The sequence below is a fragment of the Propithecus coquereli genome, unplaced genomic scaffold, assembly GCF_000956105.1.
Source record: "Propithecus coquereli isolate 6110/MARCELLA unplaced genomic scaffold, Pcoq_1.0 Scaffold234, whole genome shotgun sequence".
Lineage (NCBI taxonomy): Eukaryota > Metazoa > Chordata > Mammalia > Primates > Indriidae > Propithecus > Propithecus coquereli.
The window spans coordinates 2,373,201-2,391,519 of NW_012147886.1; the positions used below are offsets into that span (position 1 = coordinate 2,373,201).

Genomic DNA, 18,319 nt, shown 5'->3' on the forward strand with positions numbered 1-18,319 from the left:
CCAGTTTTTAAGCTTTGTGTACTTAGCTGTCATCTCCTCTCCCTACCTCTAACCTTCTCACCAGGCTTCTGCCCCTTCCTTTTTTTAACTATCAACTCTGGCCCTTATCACAATCTCCAGGAAGCATCTTATAACCCCTGAGAACTTAAAGACCTTAAGGCCCCCAGACACATTTCAACAAAGAAAAACCCTTGCCTTTTTTAAAACCACTTTCCCCCTCTTTATAAACTCATTCTCTTAAGGGTCAATTCTGTTAATTTGTAATCGGTGAAAAGAAAATGGGGGACGGAGGGGGAAGAAAAGAAACCACTCACAACTTAAGATTTGGCTCAATTATATATTTGCCAGGTATTTTATTTTTTCTAAAAACAATAGAAAAAAAATCAACTTTAAAAAGGAAAATGTACTTAAATAAAAAAATTATGGTTTATAATACATGGTTTGAAATCTTGTATAACTGCTATAAACGTTTTATTAAAGTTATTTACATTTAATGGCCATATTTACACAGAAAAATTGGGTAAACCTTAGGATCTTTTAAAAACAATTCTTAAATACAAATCTGTTAAAGAAAAAAACAAAAAAAGATGGCAAGCATAAAAAAAGTTCTTTTATGCCCAAAGTCCCATTTGAGGCAGTTTACATTATGGCTAAACCTTTCAGTCCCAAGACCCAGCCAAGGTTGTGAGGTTGCATTTGATCATGCATTTGAAATAAGTTCATAGGTAATAAATTGCGGCAGTTCTGTCGGAAGGAACCTTTTTCCTTACTTTCCCTTTGTAACAAGTGAGAATTCATGAGCGATTCCAGTTCCTTCCTCCAATAGGTCAGCTTATGCACAAGAGTTCCGCAGCTGTTCAAGTTTGTGTTTCAACTGTTCTCGGCGCTTCCTCAAAGAGTCCTTTTCTGAAATGAGCTTTTGCTCCTCTGCTTGGATGGACAGGATGTATGCAGTGGCTTTTTTAAGGATAACTACCTTGGGGGCTTTTTCATTGTTTTCCAACTCTGGGATCTGGTCACGAAGGGCAAAAAAGCTCCGTTTCAACTCATTCCTCCTCTGGCGCTCCAGGACGTTGTGTGTCCGCCTCTTGTCATTCTCCTCGGTGTCCGAGGACCTGGGGCTGGTGCATTTCCGGTTGTTGCTGATCTGTCTCAGGACTCTGACACTGTCCAACTTGGCCCTCTTGGCAGCGGGATAGTCCTTCCTAGTGGAGGGGGGTGCTGCGTAATTGTGCTGATGGGTGGACACGTGGCACCGCTTGAGGACTAGTGGGCTGTGAGGAGGTCTGCTGTGGCCTCCGGCAGAAGGTGACCCCGATTCTGACCTTTTGGCAGGGGGCTGCCTCTTTTCCACAGAGACAACATCGATTTCTTCCTCATCCTCCTGTTCTTCCTCTTTAAGAAAGGAAATAGAAATCGCCTGGTTAGCAATGTTTCTTTAAAGAATCAATGACCAGATTAAATTAATGCCATTCAAATATAAGGCATCAGTCTGTTAGAAAGGGCTCTGGACAAGACTATCCCCCCAAAGGACCAAATCTAGCCAATCCCCCTTACTCCTCTCCCCCACAAAGGTGGTCTCATAAAGGGGGAAGGATGACAGTTGGGACTATGGCACAGACAAGAAAATTACAATTTACCAGGACATGACACTGATGCCAATTCTTACCTAAGACTTAATGAGGCTTTGGGCACACCCAAAGTAAAGCACTTTCCCAAGCACCTCCTATTTTTTAAGGGACTTTACCAAGAACCCTTCAAAGCTTGCAAATGATAGCTGTAAATCGCTTGGTATAACTTTAGCAACTCCCTATTTTACTGGGAATGCAAAATAAAAAATAATAAAAAAAGGATCTTGCAGCTTTGCCAAAAGTCCTGGAGGAAGGGGGAAGGAAAAAAGAAATCCAACTTTGGCAAAGGCAAGGATTTGATTTTAAGCGTTTAAAATAGGCTGAGAAGATCCTAGTTCCTCAGCCTATCCCCTCTCCAGGCACTTTCACTGGCTCCTGCACTCCCGCAGGATGCAGCCCTGCCCCTCGTTTTTTGTACATGCTTAGTTCATTAAACTCCAGCCACTTCTCAGAAGTTAGGGGAAGAGGGAGGCAATTCATTCACTTCTTAGAGATCAATCCTCCGGTATCCTCATTCACAACCTCCCCTCACCCCAGAGCAATTAAAATGCTTAAGAGGGAGTGGATTGAGTTGCAAGATAAGCCAGAAGATTTTAAAACCCAAATGAAATTCCTGAAGTGGGTGGGGGGGATGGCAACCAGGGGGGTCTAAGGGGAAAGGATGGGAGGGAACTCTAAAGCCCAGGGTTGCAGAGATGATGAGTGCCCGGAACCTTCCACATCTGCCTTTTTCTCCTTCCAAAATATAAGGAAAAGAGAGAAAGGCAGGGTCTGAAGTGGCCAGTTGAATTAGCCACTAACGACAATATCAAAGATATCTAGCCGCCCACCCCCTTTTGACAGGTCAGGAGGGACCCAGCTTACCAGAGTCGCTGCTGGTGGTGGGTGGTGTTTCCTCGTGAAGCGCCAGGGGCTCGGGGCTGGCCCGCGGGGAGGACTCGGTGGAGGAGAGCAGAGAGTCCGAGGACGAGGAGAAGGCAGTGGAGTCAGGTGAGGCGCAGGGCTTGGGCGAGCTGCTGTCATGGAGCGGGTAGGGGAAGACCACCGAGGGGTCGATGCACTCAGAGGCGGCGGCGCTCAGGTCCTGCAGGTACAAGCTGGAGGTGGAGCAGACGCTGTGCCCGCGGGCGGGGCTCGGGCTGCCGCTGTCTTTGCGCGCAGCCTGGTAGGAGGCCAGCTTCTCTGAGACCAGCTTGGCGGCGGCCGAGAAGCCGCTCCACATACAGTCCTGGATGATGATGTTTTTGATGAAGGTCTCGTCGTCCGGGTCGCAGATGAAGCTCTGGTTCACCATGTCTCCTCCCAGCAGCTCGGTCACCATCTCTAGCTGGTCGGCCGTGGAGAAGCTCCCACCGCCGCCGTCGTCGTCTCCCCTGGGGGAGAAGGACGCGACGGCAAAGTAGGAGGGCGAGCAGAGCCCAGAGCGGCGGCTCGGGGACAAGGGCGGGGTGGGCAGCAGCTCGAATTTCTTCCAGATATCCTCGCTGGGTGCCGGCGGCTGCAGCTCGCTCTGCTGCTGGTGCTGGTAGAAGTTCTCCTCCTCGTCGCAGTAGAAATACGGCTGCACCGAGTCGTAGTCGAGGTCATAGTTTCTGCTGGCGAAGCTGACGTTGAGGGGCATCGTCGCGGCAGCCTGCAGGAGGGGGCACACAAAAGGGGGACACCCTTGAGTTAAGGGGGTGTTGTTGGTGCCAAAACCTGCGGCAGCGCCCAGTGCGCTCCACAATTCCTAACCACTCCCCTTCCAGAGCTATCTCCCGAAGGGGCCGGACGGGGGGGCAACAAAAAAAGGGTACCCTTTCACCTCCTTTGGGCAACCCCCTGCTATCCTGGACAGGCACTTGGTGAACTAGCTGTGTAGTGCCCGCCGGGCCCCCGCCTCCTCAGAGCCCGGGGCGCAAAGCCCCAGAGTCGGCACCGCAGCTGCGGTGGAATCGAAATCGGCCTTGGCCTCCTTACGAAGCCGCGGGAGGCGGCGGTGAGGAATACGATTTGCCAAACCGAAGGCGCAAAGTTTTGCGCCACCTGAAGGAGAAGGCGAGAGGCGCCTCGGCGCTAGCGGCTGCGCGCCGCTCCCTCCCGCGACGGGCCCCTCCGCGCTGCCATGCCCGTCCTCGCGCCCTCGCCGCGCTCCTACCCCAGCCGGCGCCGCCGCCCCTCCCAGCCTCCCCTCCGCCTTCTCCATCCCACCCCCAGCGCGCCCCCCTTCCTTCCTTTGCCGGCTTTTCTTCTTTTTTCTCGCCGGCTGGAGTGGCGAGCTCAGCCGCGGGCTTTAACACCCTCCATAAATAAAAGGGGGGTGTTAAATAATAACAGGGGCACCTCCCTTCCACACTCAATACAGCGACGCTACTGCGCCAGAGACCCCGCTGCGATTCCTCTCCCGGAGCCGGGCGTCTTCCCCAGCCCGTTGAGGGTAGCAGCTGTTCTGGAACCTACCCGAGCCCCGGCCCTCGCTGTCTCTCCGCATCTCGGGGGCGCAGGGACACCCGAGGGCGGCGGCAGCCGGGGAGTCAAGGCCGGGTGCGGAGATTCGTCCCGGTTTTTCCCAAGTCGACGATTCCGGGAGAATCAGACACATCCCTGCTTCCCCTTTCTCCTCCCTGCGCCTCCCCAACATCAAGTCCTAACACCTCTGGAGATCAACGCTTTTAATTTTATTATTCTTTTAAAAAGCCATATGCCAACTTTTTAAAAGGAGCAGGGGCGAGCTGGAATCGCCGCGGGGACCGGCGGGCGGGACGCGCCGCAGTGTCTGCCTCCGGCTGTCAGAAATGCGGTAAGCCGAAATTTAAATGCCCTCCCGGAGACGGGGAAAAGTCAGCTGCTGCGGAGCTCTCTCGCTCACACACGCAGTATGTAATCCATATTCCAAGGAGCTCAGGATGCAAAGGCTTTCTGCCCACCGCGAAGCAACCCCCTCCACAACCCAAACAGCAATTAATGCAATAAAGCAGGAATGTCCGACCGGCCGGGAGTCAGCGTCATATACAATTGGCAAAAATCTGTGAAGGCCACTTTTCAGAACGCACCCCCGTTTCCCTCTGCCTTCTCTCGCATCTTGACAAGTCACTCTGCCCTGATCCAGTTCTGGGTCACCCCCAACCTTACCCCGACCTACCACAACTACTCAGAGAAAAGTGTCATTAGCGCAGGAATGGGAGAAAAGACACCTCAATTTGGGCATTCGACTCATTTTAGCATTAAAGCAGTAGAGAAAATAAATTAAGAGACAAATGGATCCCGGTGCTTACCGGGTTTTCCACTACCCGAAGGAAATCCAGCGTCCAAACAGCGGAAGGAGCGCCTTTCAGAGGAGCGAGTCCTGGGCAGCGTCGGGGAAAAGTATCCCCAAATGGGTGAAATAGCCTCCCCGCGTCCGCAGAGTCGCGTCCTTGCTTGGGTGTTGTAAGTTCCAGTGCAAAGTGCCCACCCGCTGCTATGGGCAAAGTTTCGTGGATGCGGCGAGGGTTGCGGACCGCGGGCGGGGAGTCAGCGGGAGGGCTGGGGTGGGGGCTGCTGGGCCGGAGGCGAAGCCCCTCTTTCACTCCGGATCTCCCTTCCCGGCTCGCCCGGAGCGCGGCTCGGCTCGCTCGGCTCTTCTACCCTCGCTGGCCCGCCCGCTCGCTCCCTCTGCCTCTCGCTGGAATTACTACAGCGAGTCAGATAAAGCACCAAGAACCGGCTTTTATACTGCTCCCTCCGGCTTTCATACTCCCTCCCTCCGCTCTTTTTCCCGCCAAGCCTCTGAAAAGCCCTGCCCTTCTCGAGAAAGGAGGGGAGCCAGGGGCGGCCCGGGCGCGGCGGTGGCGGCGGCCGCGAGCAGCGCAGCTCAGGGGTCCTCGGCGGCGCAGACCCTCGCATTATAAAGGAGTGGTGGGCGGGGATTCGCGAGAGAGGATCTTTTTTCTGGTTCCCCCGCCCTCCGCTTTGGGAACTCGGGAGGGGCGCCTCTGGGGAGAGGGAGGAGGAGAGCGAGCCCGGCACCCGGCACTCCAGCTATCGGATGTAAACAGAGCGAGAGAGCGGCGTGAATTAACTGCGCGCGCCTACCATTTTCTTTTGCTCGCGCTCAAACCCTCTCCCTTTCTCTGCTGCTTCTCTGGCGCAGCACCCTGTTTGACAAACCGCATTCTTGTCCTGCGTGTTTAAATCGTCGCAGGCGGAACAGCTGGCCTCCGCACTGCGAATATGCCGCGTACCCACGGCCGCGCCACGCACGTCCCAGGCGGCCGGGCCCCTCCCCAAGGCTGGGGAAAGGGCAGCGCTTTGAAAACGAGTCCCATGAAGAGTGGAGGAAAGAAGGGTTTTACCGGGCGCGCTGAGTGTGCGGGGTGTCAGCGTAGATGGAACACATGATAGAGGTATAAGGAGGAAAATGATGCCTCGAATGATTATAACTCAGCAACGCAATGCCACGTCTACTTGGAGAGCGCGTAGTGAATAAACTCCCACTGAATTTGTTGGGGGGGTGGTTAATGAATTATGCATTATGTAGGTACAGCTATCTGGATTGGGCACCTTCCACTCAGAACGAATCCCCCAATTTGCTGCCAAAGCAGCAGATACCGCCCCCCCCCGCCCCGCCCGCGCCGGCTTCCGAGGGGCCCCGTGCGGGAGGCGGCTGTTCCTTCAGGACGCGCTAATCCCCGAGATCTTTTTGCGACTTCCCGAGCTCGGGGAGAGGAGGAGCATGGTTGCCGGCTCTCTGCCACTCTGCACCCCTATCCCACCCCCGCCCCTCTCACACGGAGTTCCCAATTCCGCTGCCAGGTTTCAGAAGAGACAAATCCTCTTTGCGCCCTGTGGCGCCAGTTTGCACCAGTCTCGGGCTCCCGGGTTTGGGGAAAATCAAAGGCGCTAGACGGGAGAATATGGGTGGGGCAGGGGGCACCCGAACTGCGGGACCCGACTTCCCAGAAGTGGGGAGGGGGTGGGCTTGCGGATCAGGCCTGGGGAGTCAGCAGTGACCCTTGTAAAGAAAACCGTTAACTCTTTCCTCCCAGGACAAACAGACGTTTAATTCCTTTACAGATCCTCTTTCTCCCTTTTATTATTGGAACCGCAGTCATGCACGAAAAATGCATCGATTCTCATCAAAGGAGGGGCGAGGAGTATTACTTCCATGCCTTTTTGGGGGGTCTTGAGCTAATTAAAAATTGGCTGCATTTCAGGCATTAATTTCCTAGTTCACTGACTCTAAATTTCTTTCCTGAATACCACAGAAAGTGCATTGTATATAATCCACATACATATATTCACATTTCATTTACATTTCGACCTAGCTAGTTGCCCGACCTAACACATGATCTTTTCGCTCCCCGAGTGGATCAATATTTAATATATAACCTCGGGATTTGCTATTTTGTATCATTCCACGGCATGAAAAACAAAGACAATCTTCTCATCCTTAGTCCCTCGCCCAAAGGCATTTTAAGTACACTTTTCCCACCCCCCCACCCCCCCAAAAAGAGAAAAAATCCTGGGAGAAAGGGAGCATGTACACTGTTCAAGAGAAGTTGTTACTCGTTGAGTTTACAGCTCAGCGTTCAATTGTTAAATAAGTAGTAACTTCCCCTAAATTAGACGCACTGCAATTCAGCTTTAAGGATCGCAAATTACTCCAACCTCTGGGCCTTTGCCGCAAACGCGGGAGCGACCAATCCCTAAGCTCGATTTTGCCGCAAAGCGTCTTTTCCCCCGCCCTCTTTCTGGGCTGCGCTCGCGTTGGAGTTTTTGAAAGTAAAGTAAGTGTGCCCTCTACTGGCCGCAGAGATCACCGCCTCCGGATGCCAGCGAGGGCGGGGGGCGGGGGGCAGGGGAGTCGCCGCGTAGGATTTCCAGCGGGGGAAGACCCGCGGCTACTTAAAAAGAGTTTCCAGCCACCTCCTTTTGATTCTTTCAGGCAGACTGCAGAGGAGCCCAAGGAAGAGGAATTGCTGGAGGAAAAAATGGTTCAGAGGTGTTTATTCAACCACATAAGAGGTGGTGAAGATTAACCCATCACTGCTTATTGACAATCAACGTCACCCTATGGAGAACTGGTGCTATTTATGGGAAACGTGAAATAATTCGCAAGTACCTCTACGAAAAAAATTTCCAACAAAACCCTAAAGCAGCAAAACAAGCTGTAGCCCACACGTCTTTTAACCACCTTTTTAATTAATCATCAAATTTGACAGCAATTCACTGGATTTACTGGGGAAGGGGAGACACAGTGGAAGGTGGAGGGTATTTGGTTTTGTTTATTGTTATTTTTAATTAAAAATTGGGTTGATGAATAATAAACATGTTTTGATAGTGAACAGGGGTATTTGAGATCCCATTGAAAAAATGTGAAGGACCAGGGCCATTTTGTAAAACGTTTTAATACTAAAAAGACTGCAATAAAAGTCGAAGTAAATGTGAAGGAAATTTGCCTAGCATGCATTTCGTAGGTGTGAATACTTCAAGTAGGTTTTTATTGTGGAAAGGGTCCTTGAGGGTCTCTGATCACCTAGTGAAGCGTTCCGGAAGTTTGGCAGTGGAGGGTCCTTCCTGGAAGAGCCTCTTAGGGAGATTTCCCAGAAATCTGGCACTTTTGGTGTTTCTTTGATAGAGGCTAAATAAGTGCTCTCCACTGAGGCAGTCCTCCCCCCACACAAAAAACCCAAACCAACAACAAACAAAGAGCAATAGCAAAAACACAAGTGGGTCTAGCTCCTTCTCAGAGGGTAGTTTTGAAAGTTGCTAAAGATGCCATATAATAGGAAATCTTCAGGTCTGACTCCCAAATTATGCCATCCTGATGTGGAGCCGTGACCCCCAGGCAAATATAGTGTCTGTGGGTTCAGGACTCAACCTCACTCTCCACCAAGACTGGTGACATCACCTGCAGTGTTACTTTCAACTGATAGCTTGGAGCTGTTTTGTGCCTCCAGACAAGGTGGGGGCCATCTCCATTTTACATGCAAGGAAACAAAAATCAGATCTCAGTGATGATGCTAAAGGACATAATGCCTTTCCTTTAGTAATTTTTAAGGCATCTTTGACCTAGAATAGACACTTGCTGGGTTGAGAAATGGCTGAGGAGATTACAACTAATAATATCATTTGTGATTACCAAAGTGATACATGTTCATTGTGAAAATAAATTATAAAATAGAAAAGGAAAGAAAAAAGAAAAACAAATGTTTCTTAATCTTGAGCACTCAGAGGTAGTTGTTGGAATTTATCTTTTAAAGAAACCTTCTAAGGAACATCCTAGGTCTTTCAACTCCAAATTTTCCTCTTGGAAGACGGAGAAAGGTGTCTTCTGAGTGATCACCCCTAGTTTATTGCTCCAGGGGCACTGTTCCGCGATGGCTCTCCCTCTTTTCGCCGGGTGCTGCTGGGGGAGGACTGGGCTTCTAGGAAGAGAAGGGTGTCCCGCAGGGCAGTTCTGTTATCCCTCACAGGATTGGGACTCCAGGCAAACAGTTTGACAGTATTGCTTCACAGAAGAGAACATGGTGTGGCTGGAGGAAACATCCTTTCCTAGAGGATGGTACAAATAAGTCATTAATTCTCACCACTGCATATCCTCACAACAGTAGTCATACCGCTATTATATGTAAGAACAAAGAAAAAAAGTACAGAAAGAATGAGCAAGTTGACCAAACTTTCTGCTTTCTTCCCATAGACAAAAAAGGGCAGAATAAGAACGTGTGACTTATGTAAAATAACACCAGTTTCTCCCCCTACCTTCTTTGACTATCTCTTCCCCTGCCCCTCAAAGAGTTTCCTACTGAGTTGATGCTCTACTCATAAGAGCAGTTACTAATATGGGAAGAAACTGGACCCAGTGATCAAAAAGTTAGCTCCAAGTTAGGGGTGAGGCAGAAAGCCCCTCAAGATGACTAGACTGTTATTTCAAAATCCCGTCGAGTCACGTGAGGTCTGTCAAGGAGCGAGGCGAGGGAGGAGAATGATAAATACATATCTTGAGCACAAAGATCATTTTGAAAGAAGGGCCGTTAGATTAAAAACCAAGCCAGCCACGGAATGTTAAAGGAAGAGAAGGTCTCACAAGCATTTTAATGCCAACCATGTGTCCCAATGAGAGGAACAAAGAAAGCCTCTTCAGTGACAAGAAAATAAAATTCTGTATCATTAATTCATAGCAATGATAACAAAAAAGGCAGTGAAGAAAATCTTTGTGCATTTTAAAGAATGCTTTTTTGGGGGTTAATGTTGTCCCTTCCCCTCCCAGCTTCTAACAGACTGCATAAATTAAAGGAGCTGAAAAGGAAAAAAAAATAATTAGTAGATGTTTTTAACATAAAACTTGAGAGCCTACACTTCCTGTGTGCCACATCGAGTACCTTGGGTGGTTTGCTTAGCCACTGTCTTCTAGACTGCAGATCCTGGTAGAGGGTCCTGGGCTGGACCCAGTGAGCCCTAGTCACATCTCCAGCTTGGCTTTGTCCTTTTATTTCTTAGTCCTTCACTATAATGCTGCCTTACTTTGTAGCTACTAGAGTGGACAAATGGTTCCTTTGTTGAATCTCTTCAAAGGCTTGGTTTATTGTCCTGTAAGTGCCAAACCGAAGCCTAGCTCAAAAGTTTCCACACTTTGGCTCACTGGCCTGTCTTGGCTATGGTCCTTTTGGGTAACATCTGTCCTCTTGGACTCTTGCTGGGTTGGAGGTATAGGGGACTGCAAAGGAGACCAGTTGGGGGAAACTTTTGGTTTTAAATCTTCGGTCTTCATTTGGAAGCCAGTGGACTACGAGACTATTCCTTTTATGGACCAACGGACATCCCAAACTGTGGCTTCTGACTTTCTTTTCAAAGCCAGACTTTCTGAGAGTAGCTCACCCTTGGTTGCTGTCATTTTAAAATTGTGTTTCCTCTGTAACTCCTTTTAAATGAATTTCGTTATAGAAAGTGCTTTCTTGAAGATATCTAGTGACCTTCAATCATCAAAGCCAATGGCCTAGTCCCCATTTTCCTTTTTGACTTGTTGCTTGCTGTCAGACTTCTAGAAATGACTATTCTTCTGATTCCCATAAATCTGTAAGTCTCAGCCAGAGGCAGTTTTGCTCCCAGGGGACCTTTGGCAATGTCTGGAGACATTATGGGTTGTTACAAAGGGGACGGGGCTTACTACTGGCATTTAGTGGGTAGAGGCCAGGGATGCTGCCCAGTGTCCTACAATGCCCAGGACAGCTCCCACAACAGAAAGTTGTGGGGCCCCAAATGTCAACTGTGCTGAAGCTGAGAATCCCTGGGGTCACCTCACGTTCTCCTGATGTTATTCCCACGTATTCAGCTTGGTCTTCTGCTTCTCTTAGCGGCTCTTTTTCCTCTTTTATCCATTACATGTAGCTGCTAGGATCGTCTCACAGTAGACTCCTAATAGCCTGTCTTCTCTCCCACTGCATTTAACCTTGCACACTGATTAATTTTCCTCTTCATTTAAAATACTTCAGTGGCCACCAATGGCCAAAAATGCAGCTCCAGCTCACGAGCCTGGAATTCCAAGCTCTCATGCATCTAGCCTCCACCTTATCTTACTCTGTTTCCCACCAACTCTGCACTTCAGAGAAACAGGTCTATTTACAGTCCCTCTGCATGACACACAAGTTCCCACCTCAGCACTTTGGTGCACTCAATTTCCCAGACTTACTGCCTCTTCTTGATTTGTCTCAGAACCACCTTTCCTTCTAGACCCAGATGAACCCCTATTTTCTCTGTGGAGCCTTCCCTTACCTATGATCACCTTGTGGAGTCAAAAAAGTATGGGACCAGAAGAAGCATGTAATTAAGTTGTTCTGAAACATAAACGTTGGTGCTCAGGGTGGGATCGCTGGCTACAATGGATTAACTGTGGCCTTTTCTACCTGTCAGAGAAGAGGCCACCGTTTTCCCTTTTCCATGAGATTATAAATATTACAAGGCCAGGAATCAGGTCTGGCCCACAGTACAGTCTCACCTAATCCTTTCAGAGAAAATAAATGCTTGCACACACTCAATTGGGCAAGAGAATTAAGTTGATGGGTAGACTTTCTCCATTACTTTTTGGCTGTATGAGCATCTGATATAGGAATAGAGGTTGCTGAATCAGTTTGCTTGGGGGCCTGTTCTGCCATGACCACTTGGTAAATCCAGTAAGTCACATGATCTCTCTGAATCTCACTTTTCTCATCTGTAAAATGGGCCCACCATAATTATAACACCTATCTTAATTGAAGGTGTTGTAAGAATTACATGAGATAATGCATTTAATACAGAGCCTGGTGCCTGGCCCACACTCATTATTGTTAGCAATTATTAATATGGGTCCCAGATCCAGCTAGAAATTATGTACTGATCTAAGGTTAATATGTTATTATTTCATGGTGTTCCATAGTGAGTTCCATGAAATTTATGTTGTCTATCACTTCATCAAGCATGAAAAATTGTGGACTAATAGAAGATTGTCAAATTGAGGTCTAGAATCAAAAGAGTTTGTCTAATGTTTGGAGACTAATTCCTAATTCACCCCCTTCCTATCTCTGACTCCTACCTGACTTACTACTCCAAGTGTCTGCCATTTTATAGATTACTCCATTCAGAAAAAGCAAAATTATGGAAGCTCAGGAAGGCAGAATTAGGCATTGTTTCTATTTGATATGAATTGAGGCAGTGTGTTAGGATTTCCCTCCTTTAACTGAATTCATATGCTGTCCAGTGGCTGATCCCCAGCGTGTGGTCCTGGAAGGCCAAGGCACAGGTGGCACCTTTTTTTTTTTAATTTCAAAGTCTTATGGGGGTACAAATGTTTTTGGTGACATGGATCGCTTTTGTAATGCTTGAGTAAGGGTTAAAAGTGTGCCCGTCACCAAGATAGTGTTCATTTTACCTGTTAGGTAGGTTTTTACCCATCACCTCCTCCCCACTCCTCCCTGCCTGATTTCCATTGAGTTTTACTTCCCTCTGTGCACATATGTGCTCATCAGCTGATTCCAATTTAATAGTGAGTACATGTGGTATTTGTTTTGCTATTCTTTAGGTACTTCACTTAGGATAATGGTCTTCAGTTCCATCCAAATTGCTGTAAAAGGCATTAAATCATCCTTCACCATGGCTGAGTAGTATTCCATGATGTACATATACCACATTTTGTTAATCCACTCATGAACTGATGGGCATTTGGGTTGATTCCATATCTTTGCAATTGCGAATTGTGTTGCAATAAGCATTTGGGGTCAGGTGTCTTTTTGATAAAAATGATTTATTTTCCTTTGGGTAAGTACCCAGTAGTGGGATTGCTGGATCGAATGGTAGGTCTACTTTTAGTCCTTTGAAGAATCTCCATACTATTTTCCATAGAGATTGTACTAATTTGCAGTCCCACCAACAGTGTTTAAGTGTTCCTTTCTCTTTGCATCCATGCCAGCAACCATTGCTTTTGGACTTTTTAATAAAAGCCATTATGACTGGGGTAAGGTGATATCTCATTGTGGTTTAATTTACATTTCACTGATGATTAGTGACATTGAGCATTTTTTCATATGTACAGGTGGCATCTTGATTCCTGTCTGGACAAGGCTTCTACTGGAATCTTCATCTATTTTCTTACCCTGGGTGAGTTGGTCTGGACATTGGAAAAACTCTTTTCCTTTAAAGCAGAGATCAACACCCAGGTTTAGAAACATTTTCTAGCTCCTAATCCACATTTTCCCCTAACACATTTTAGAGAAAGAAAGGGCTGCGAACTCAAATGTGTACAGAGGCTTGTCAGGGAATGTAAATGAAGAACACGGTAGGGAGTGGAGGGGACTGTGGCAAACTGGAGAACATTTGTCTGGGCAAAGCTGGTGGCTGCCCTTTCCCACCTGCTGATTGTTGCCCTGCATTATGGAACCATTGTTGGCAGTGCTTCCAATTTTTCAGGGAAGGTGGAAATCTAGGTTTCAAAATGTGGGGGAACTAATTAAAAATTTTATATGGCCAAGCAAAGCATGTCTGTGGGACAGATTTGGCCCTCAGGCTGCCAGCCTGAGATCTCTGCCTGTAGGTCTTAGTCATCCAGCTAAAGTGCCTTCCTTTAAGAACTTTCCCGATGCTTTTCCCTTCCCTTGAGAGTTTTAACCATTCCCTGTTCTTTTGTGTTAGGAATATAGCAGTTTATCTCTTTTGTGCATTTTAATGTCTGATTTGACCAGAAGCTTCTTAGGTCGGTTGGATTGTGTCTTATGCATATTCTCATCTGCCAAGAAAATCTTCATGTCGCACAGCCCCAAGGTGACAGTCACAGCATACGTGGTCTCTAGAGCCTAGTACAGTGCCTGTGGCATGCGGTAGGCACTCAGTAAATGCTCAGTGAAGGAATGAAATTAGAAGGAGGTTCCCAGCTGAAGGCACACCTAGTTCAGCCCAGTTTTAGTCAAAAAAGAGATTCTTCGGGAACTCCTCCTGGCTTCAGTTCCACTGGTGGATGGGTTCTTGTTCACATGTCCTTGACGACAAGCTACTCCCTGAGATGGATGGAGTGAGTGGGATGAAGATGGGAGACAGACCAGACCAGCAGAATCAGCCTCATTGATCTAAAAGCAAATACAATACAATTAAAAACCAACTCACACTTCAACAACAGCATAAAACAGCACCCCCTGCAGGTTGATTTCCTCACAACTTCATAATCTCACCTGGAGGAAAACCCTCCCTGCGCTGAAGAGGGAAGGGAGAATGGGAATACGGTGACAGGAACTGGGTTTGGGAGGGGCTTGTACTGTCAGAATGTTCAAATGGAAAGCGGTGACCCATTAGTGGATCATGAAATCGATTTAGTAGATTACGATCAGCATTTTCACAAAATGGACTAGCATAGAAACTACCAAGGTATATATTGCAGATTAAGTATTTCTTTTATTAATCCTCGCTCTGTGCATGAACATGGTCATGATGTGAAATTCATCCTTGTGAGTTAAAAAAGTTAGAAAGCCCCACTGCATCATCTCCTTAAATCTCCGTAATAATCCTAGGAGGTGTAGATTAATATTCCATTTTACGCATGGGGAAAATTGAGGCGTCGTAGGGACTTGCTCAAACTCACACAGTGAGTAGTAGATGCGGGATTTGGCACCCAAATCCTTTTGATTCCATTGCCTGGGCTACATCTGCCCCACCACAGTCCTCAGGAAAGCCTGGTGCCAGGTGCCTGCTATTTCTCTGCTGCTGCTGATGTCCAGGGTAAGTTTCCTTGGGGAATGAAGAAGGATCCAGAATAGAGGGTGTTCCCTCTCACTTCTGTCCTTTTCCTGGTGCCTAATGCCAAAGGGTCAAAGATACCATGTGTGTCAAGGCAATGGATACAGATAAATGAACAAGTCCTTGTCCTCCAAGAGCTCAGTAAAATGCATGTTCTCTTTCTCTCTCTCTCTCTCTCTCTGTCCTGGGAAATTTCATAAGGCAGGTTAGTAATATTTGTGCATGTGAGGTAGACTTTTGTTTTGGCAAGGGGATGAGGGCTGGGGAGGAGGCAAAGACAGTGCACAGAGAGCACAGGTTGGCAATCCACTAAGCCATGGCCATCCTGTGAGTCCCCGTAAGCCTGGGTTCCCATTCTGGCACTGAGCTTGACTGGGCGTGGAGCCTTGGAGACTTTACTTCATTGAACCAAGCTTCAGTTTCCCCGTCTTTAGAAAATGGCGATAACTATAACTGCCCCTTAGAGTTGTCCTGAAGATTAAATGAGAATGAATGCCCTCAAAAATAGTAGCTGTTTTGCAGTCCTTAGGATTAGCAGTATTCTTTATCCCAGAGCTTCTGTTTTTTTTTCGTTTCTTCAGATTGGAATGTTATTGCCTGTCTCTGTTCTTATTCAAGGACTGCATGCGAGAATGCATAGTACAGTCCAAGCCCTGTGCCTTGGTGCGCAGGTGGTGGCATCTGTATGTGGTAGGTATTATTACTGAGGGTCAAGCTGGGCGACTCTGCTCCTCACTTTTTGTTTGCATAACCACGTGGTCGTTGCACCCACACTCCAGACTGCAAAATAAAGTGGTCTCCTCTCTGTGCCCCTCAGTCCAAGCATGTTTGGAATGTCACTGCCTTAGGAAATCCTTGCCTGCTGCCTGTGGGCCATGTTGGAATTCTCACCCTTGCTGCAGCTCTGGAGGGTGGGATGTGGGGGAGGGAGTAGATGTTGGAAACTGGCCAGGGGACTTCACAGGCCCAACAAAGAATTTTTTAAAAGGGTTGATTTGGTAATAGGCAGAGGGGAATTCCGAGGATAAATAATAATTTATGCAAGGAATGCCATCTGCTTCTCTGGTGGGGCATTACTGCATAATTGCAGGCCCAATTTCCTCCCATTCCTCGCCCTTTACCATTCAACTCCTTAAGTAATTATATTGACACCTCCCAAGCTGACTGTTTGGGTGGGTGGAGAGGCATGAGGTGCCCAGATTGGATGGTGGCTGAAGACAGTTTGCCATAAAACTGAAATAATTAATTGGAATGCATTAGAGGATTAAACACTAAATAAGAACATATTGAAGTTCTGGCCAGTATATCCAAATGCTGTGCTGGAAATTAATAAAAACTGGCTTCACTAGGGATATAAAATTGTAAATTAAATTTCATCTTTGAACAAAGAATCTGTTATAGGGTTCTCTAATTAGATTAGGAATTGAAAGCTATATGGCCCAATCCCTCTCAGTGCTGCCCCAACCTTATTTTGGCATCCATGAGAATGTTTTGGGACTCTTTATTTACATATGAGTTCCTCTGTTTCTCTTTGTAGCTTGCTAACTTCTTGCAGAGGTAGTGAGTGCCAGGCCTGGGTTTAGGGAGGAGGGCGAACTGGAGGTGGGAGGTTAGGGGAATGATACTGAAGTACTCATAGCGGAGGCAGCAAACTCACCTGAGGACCAAATCTTGCCTGCTATTATGTTGGCTTGGACTGCAGGTTTTGACCCTCCCAGCATTCATAACATTTACAAATAGGTGCCAACAGTTAAAAATGAGTAGGTTTCACATTAAAAATCTGAATTTCTGTCTTTCCTTGAAATGGCAGATTTGGTAATCCTGGGCCTGCATTCTGATGTTGAAAGAGGCTAAGAAACAGCCAGTTGCTTTTCAAAGGGCTGGGAGCTTGACAGTTTGCCCCAGTCTACACCGCTCCCTTACACTGGGCCTACTTAACTCATTCAGGGTCCCTTTCTGGCTTCTGCTTGTTCCTTGCAGGCATTTGAGGTTATGACCTTGATTTAGAAAATTTCATGGTATATTCATGGTTCTTCTTACAAGGAAAAATTTCATCCACACAAAGAAGATATATAAGAAATATTTATTTATAATGATTATACTAGCTAACATTGGGCATATAGTGTGTGCCCATGTGCTTGTCTCCTTTTTTTTTTTTATAATAACAGCTTTATGGAGATAAAAGTCACATACCATACAATTCATACATTTAAAGTACATGGTTTAATGGTTTTTAGTATATTCATAGGGTTGTGCAACTATCACCACAACCAATTCTCAAACATTTTCATCACCCTCCAAAGAAACCCTGAACCTATTAGCAGTTACCCCACATTTCTCCTCAACATACCCAGCCCTAGGCAAACACCAATCTATTTTCCGTCTCTATTGATTTGCTTATTTTGGCCATTTCATATAAATGGAGTCATACAATGCATGGTCCTTTGTGACCAATTCCTTTCATTTAGCATAATCATTTCAAAGTTGATGCATGTTGCTGCATGAATCAGTACTTCATTTCTTTTTATTGCCAAATAATATTCCATTATATGGACATATCACATTTTATTTATCTACTCATCCATTGATGCACATTTGGGTTGTTTCTATTTTTTGGCTATTAATATTATGAATAATGCTGCTATGAACATTTCTCTACAAATTTATGTGTGGATACATGTTCTTTTTTAAAAATCTTGGGTCTATCATCTATCAAAACGCTGGTTTATATGGTAACTCTACGTTTCACCATTTAAGGAACTGCTGAACTGTTTTTTAAACTGGCTGTGCCATTTTATATTCCTGCCAGCAGTGTACGAGGGGTCCAATTTCTCCACATCCTTGCCAACACTTGCCGTTATCTGTCTTTTTCATTATAGACATGTTACTGGGTGTGAAGTAGTACCTCATTGTGTTTTTGATTTGCCTTTCCTGATGGCTGATAACATTGAGCATCTTTTCATGTGCTTATTGGCCATTTGCCAGCCCCGTTGTAAATGCTTAAGTCTAGTAATTCTTTATTCCATGACAACCTTGGGAGAGAAGTACAATTAGTACCATCCTTTCCTATTACATGCCAGGCTCAGACTTTTAGTTGTGAGCTTTCTTTTCAGTGTATGAAATTAATCCTTATTCTATACAAGGAAATTTTAGCTCTGGTTCTAGAGAGGGTGCAAATTTCAAAAGAAGACTGTCTGATATATAGTTAGCATTTAATAGCCAGTGCCGCAGGAACTCTTATTTATCCTGTTTTTCGACTCAGAAACTTTGTACCTGCTGTTTTCTATGCCTCAAATAGTCTTTCTTTGACTAATTTTTGTTCATCTTCTAGATTCTCTGAGAGGCTTTCCTGACCTTCCTGTCTAAATTAGGACACTTATTCTCTCTCATGGCACTTTGGACTTACTATAATAACATTGTCATTAATGTTTTTTATATATTCTTGTCTTTCTTTTAAATGAAAGTTTTTGCTT

General features: G+C 46.6%; 1 protein-coding gene and 1 pseudogene across 2 annotated transcripts; both read right to left on the bottom strand.

Moving 5' to 3' along the window:
• Positions 1 to 323: 323 nt before the first annotated feature.
• On the bottom strand, positions 324 to 5,327 carry MYC (v-myc avian myelocytomatosis viral oncogene homolog). Its single transcript, XM_012645505.1, has 3 exons — positions 4,886 to 5,327; positions 2,496 to 3,264; positions 324 to 1,395 (listed from the first exon to the last, which is right to left on the bottom strand). Exons 2-3 carry the CDS (start codon positions 3,250 to 3,252, stop codon positions 833 to 835), a joined length of 1,320 nt encoding a protein of 439 aa, XP_012500959.1. The 5' UTR covers positions 3,253 to 3,264; positions 4,886 to 5,327; the 3' UTR covers positions 324 to 832.
• LOC105811324 lies at positions 4,886 to 5,495 on the bottom strand (annotated as a pseudogene). The gene has a single exon (XR_001137544.1). The product of XR_001137544.1 is annotated as an uncharacterized LOC105811324 (transcript).
• Positions 5,496 to 18,319: the final 12,824 nt, after the last annotated feature.

Coding starts and splice junctions, on each gene's coding strand:
- MYC (XM_012645505.1), bottom strand. CDS start 3,252: ATGCCCCTCAACGTCAGCTTCGCCAGCAGAAACTATGACCTCGACTAC. Junction 1,396..2,495: donor CACCACCAGCAGCGACTCTG/GTAAGCTGGGTC, acceptor CCTTTCTTAAAG/AGGAAGAACAGGAGGATGAG.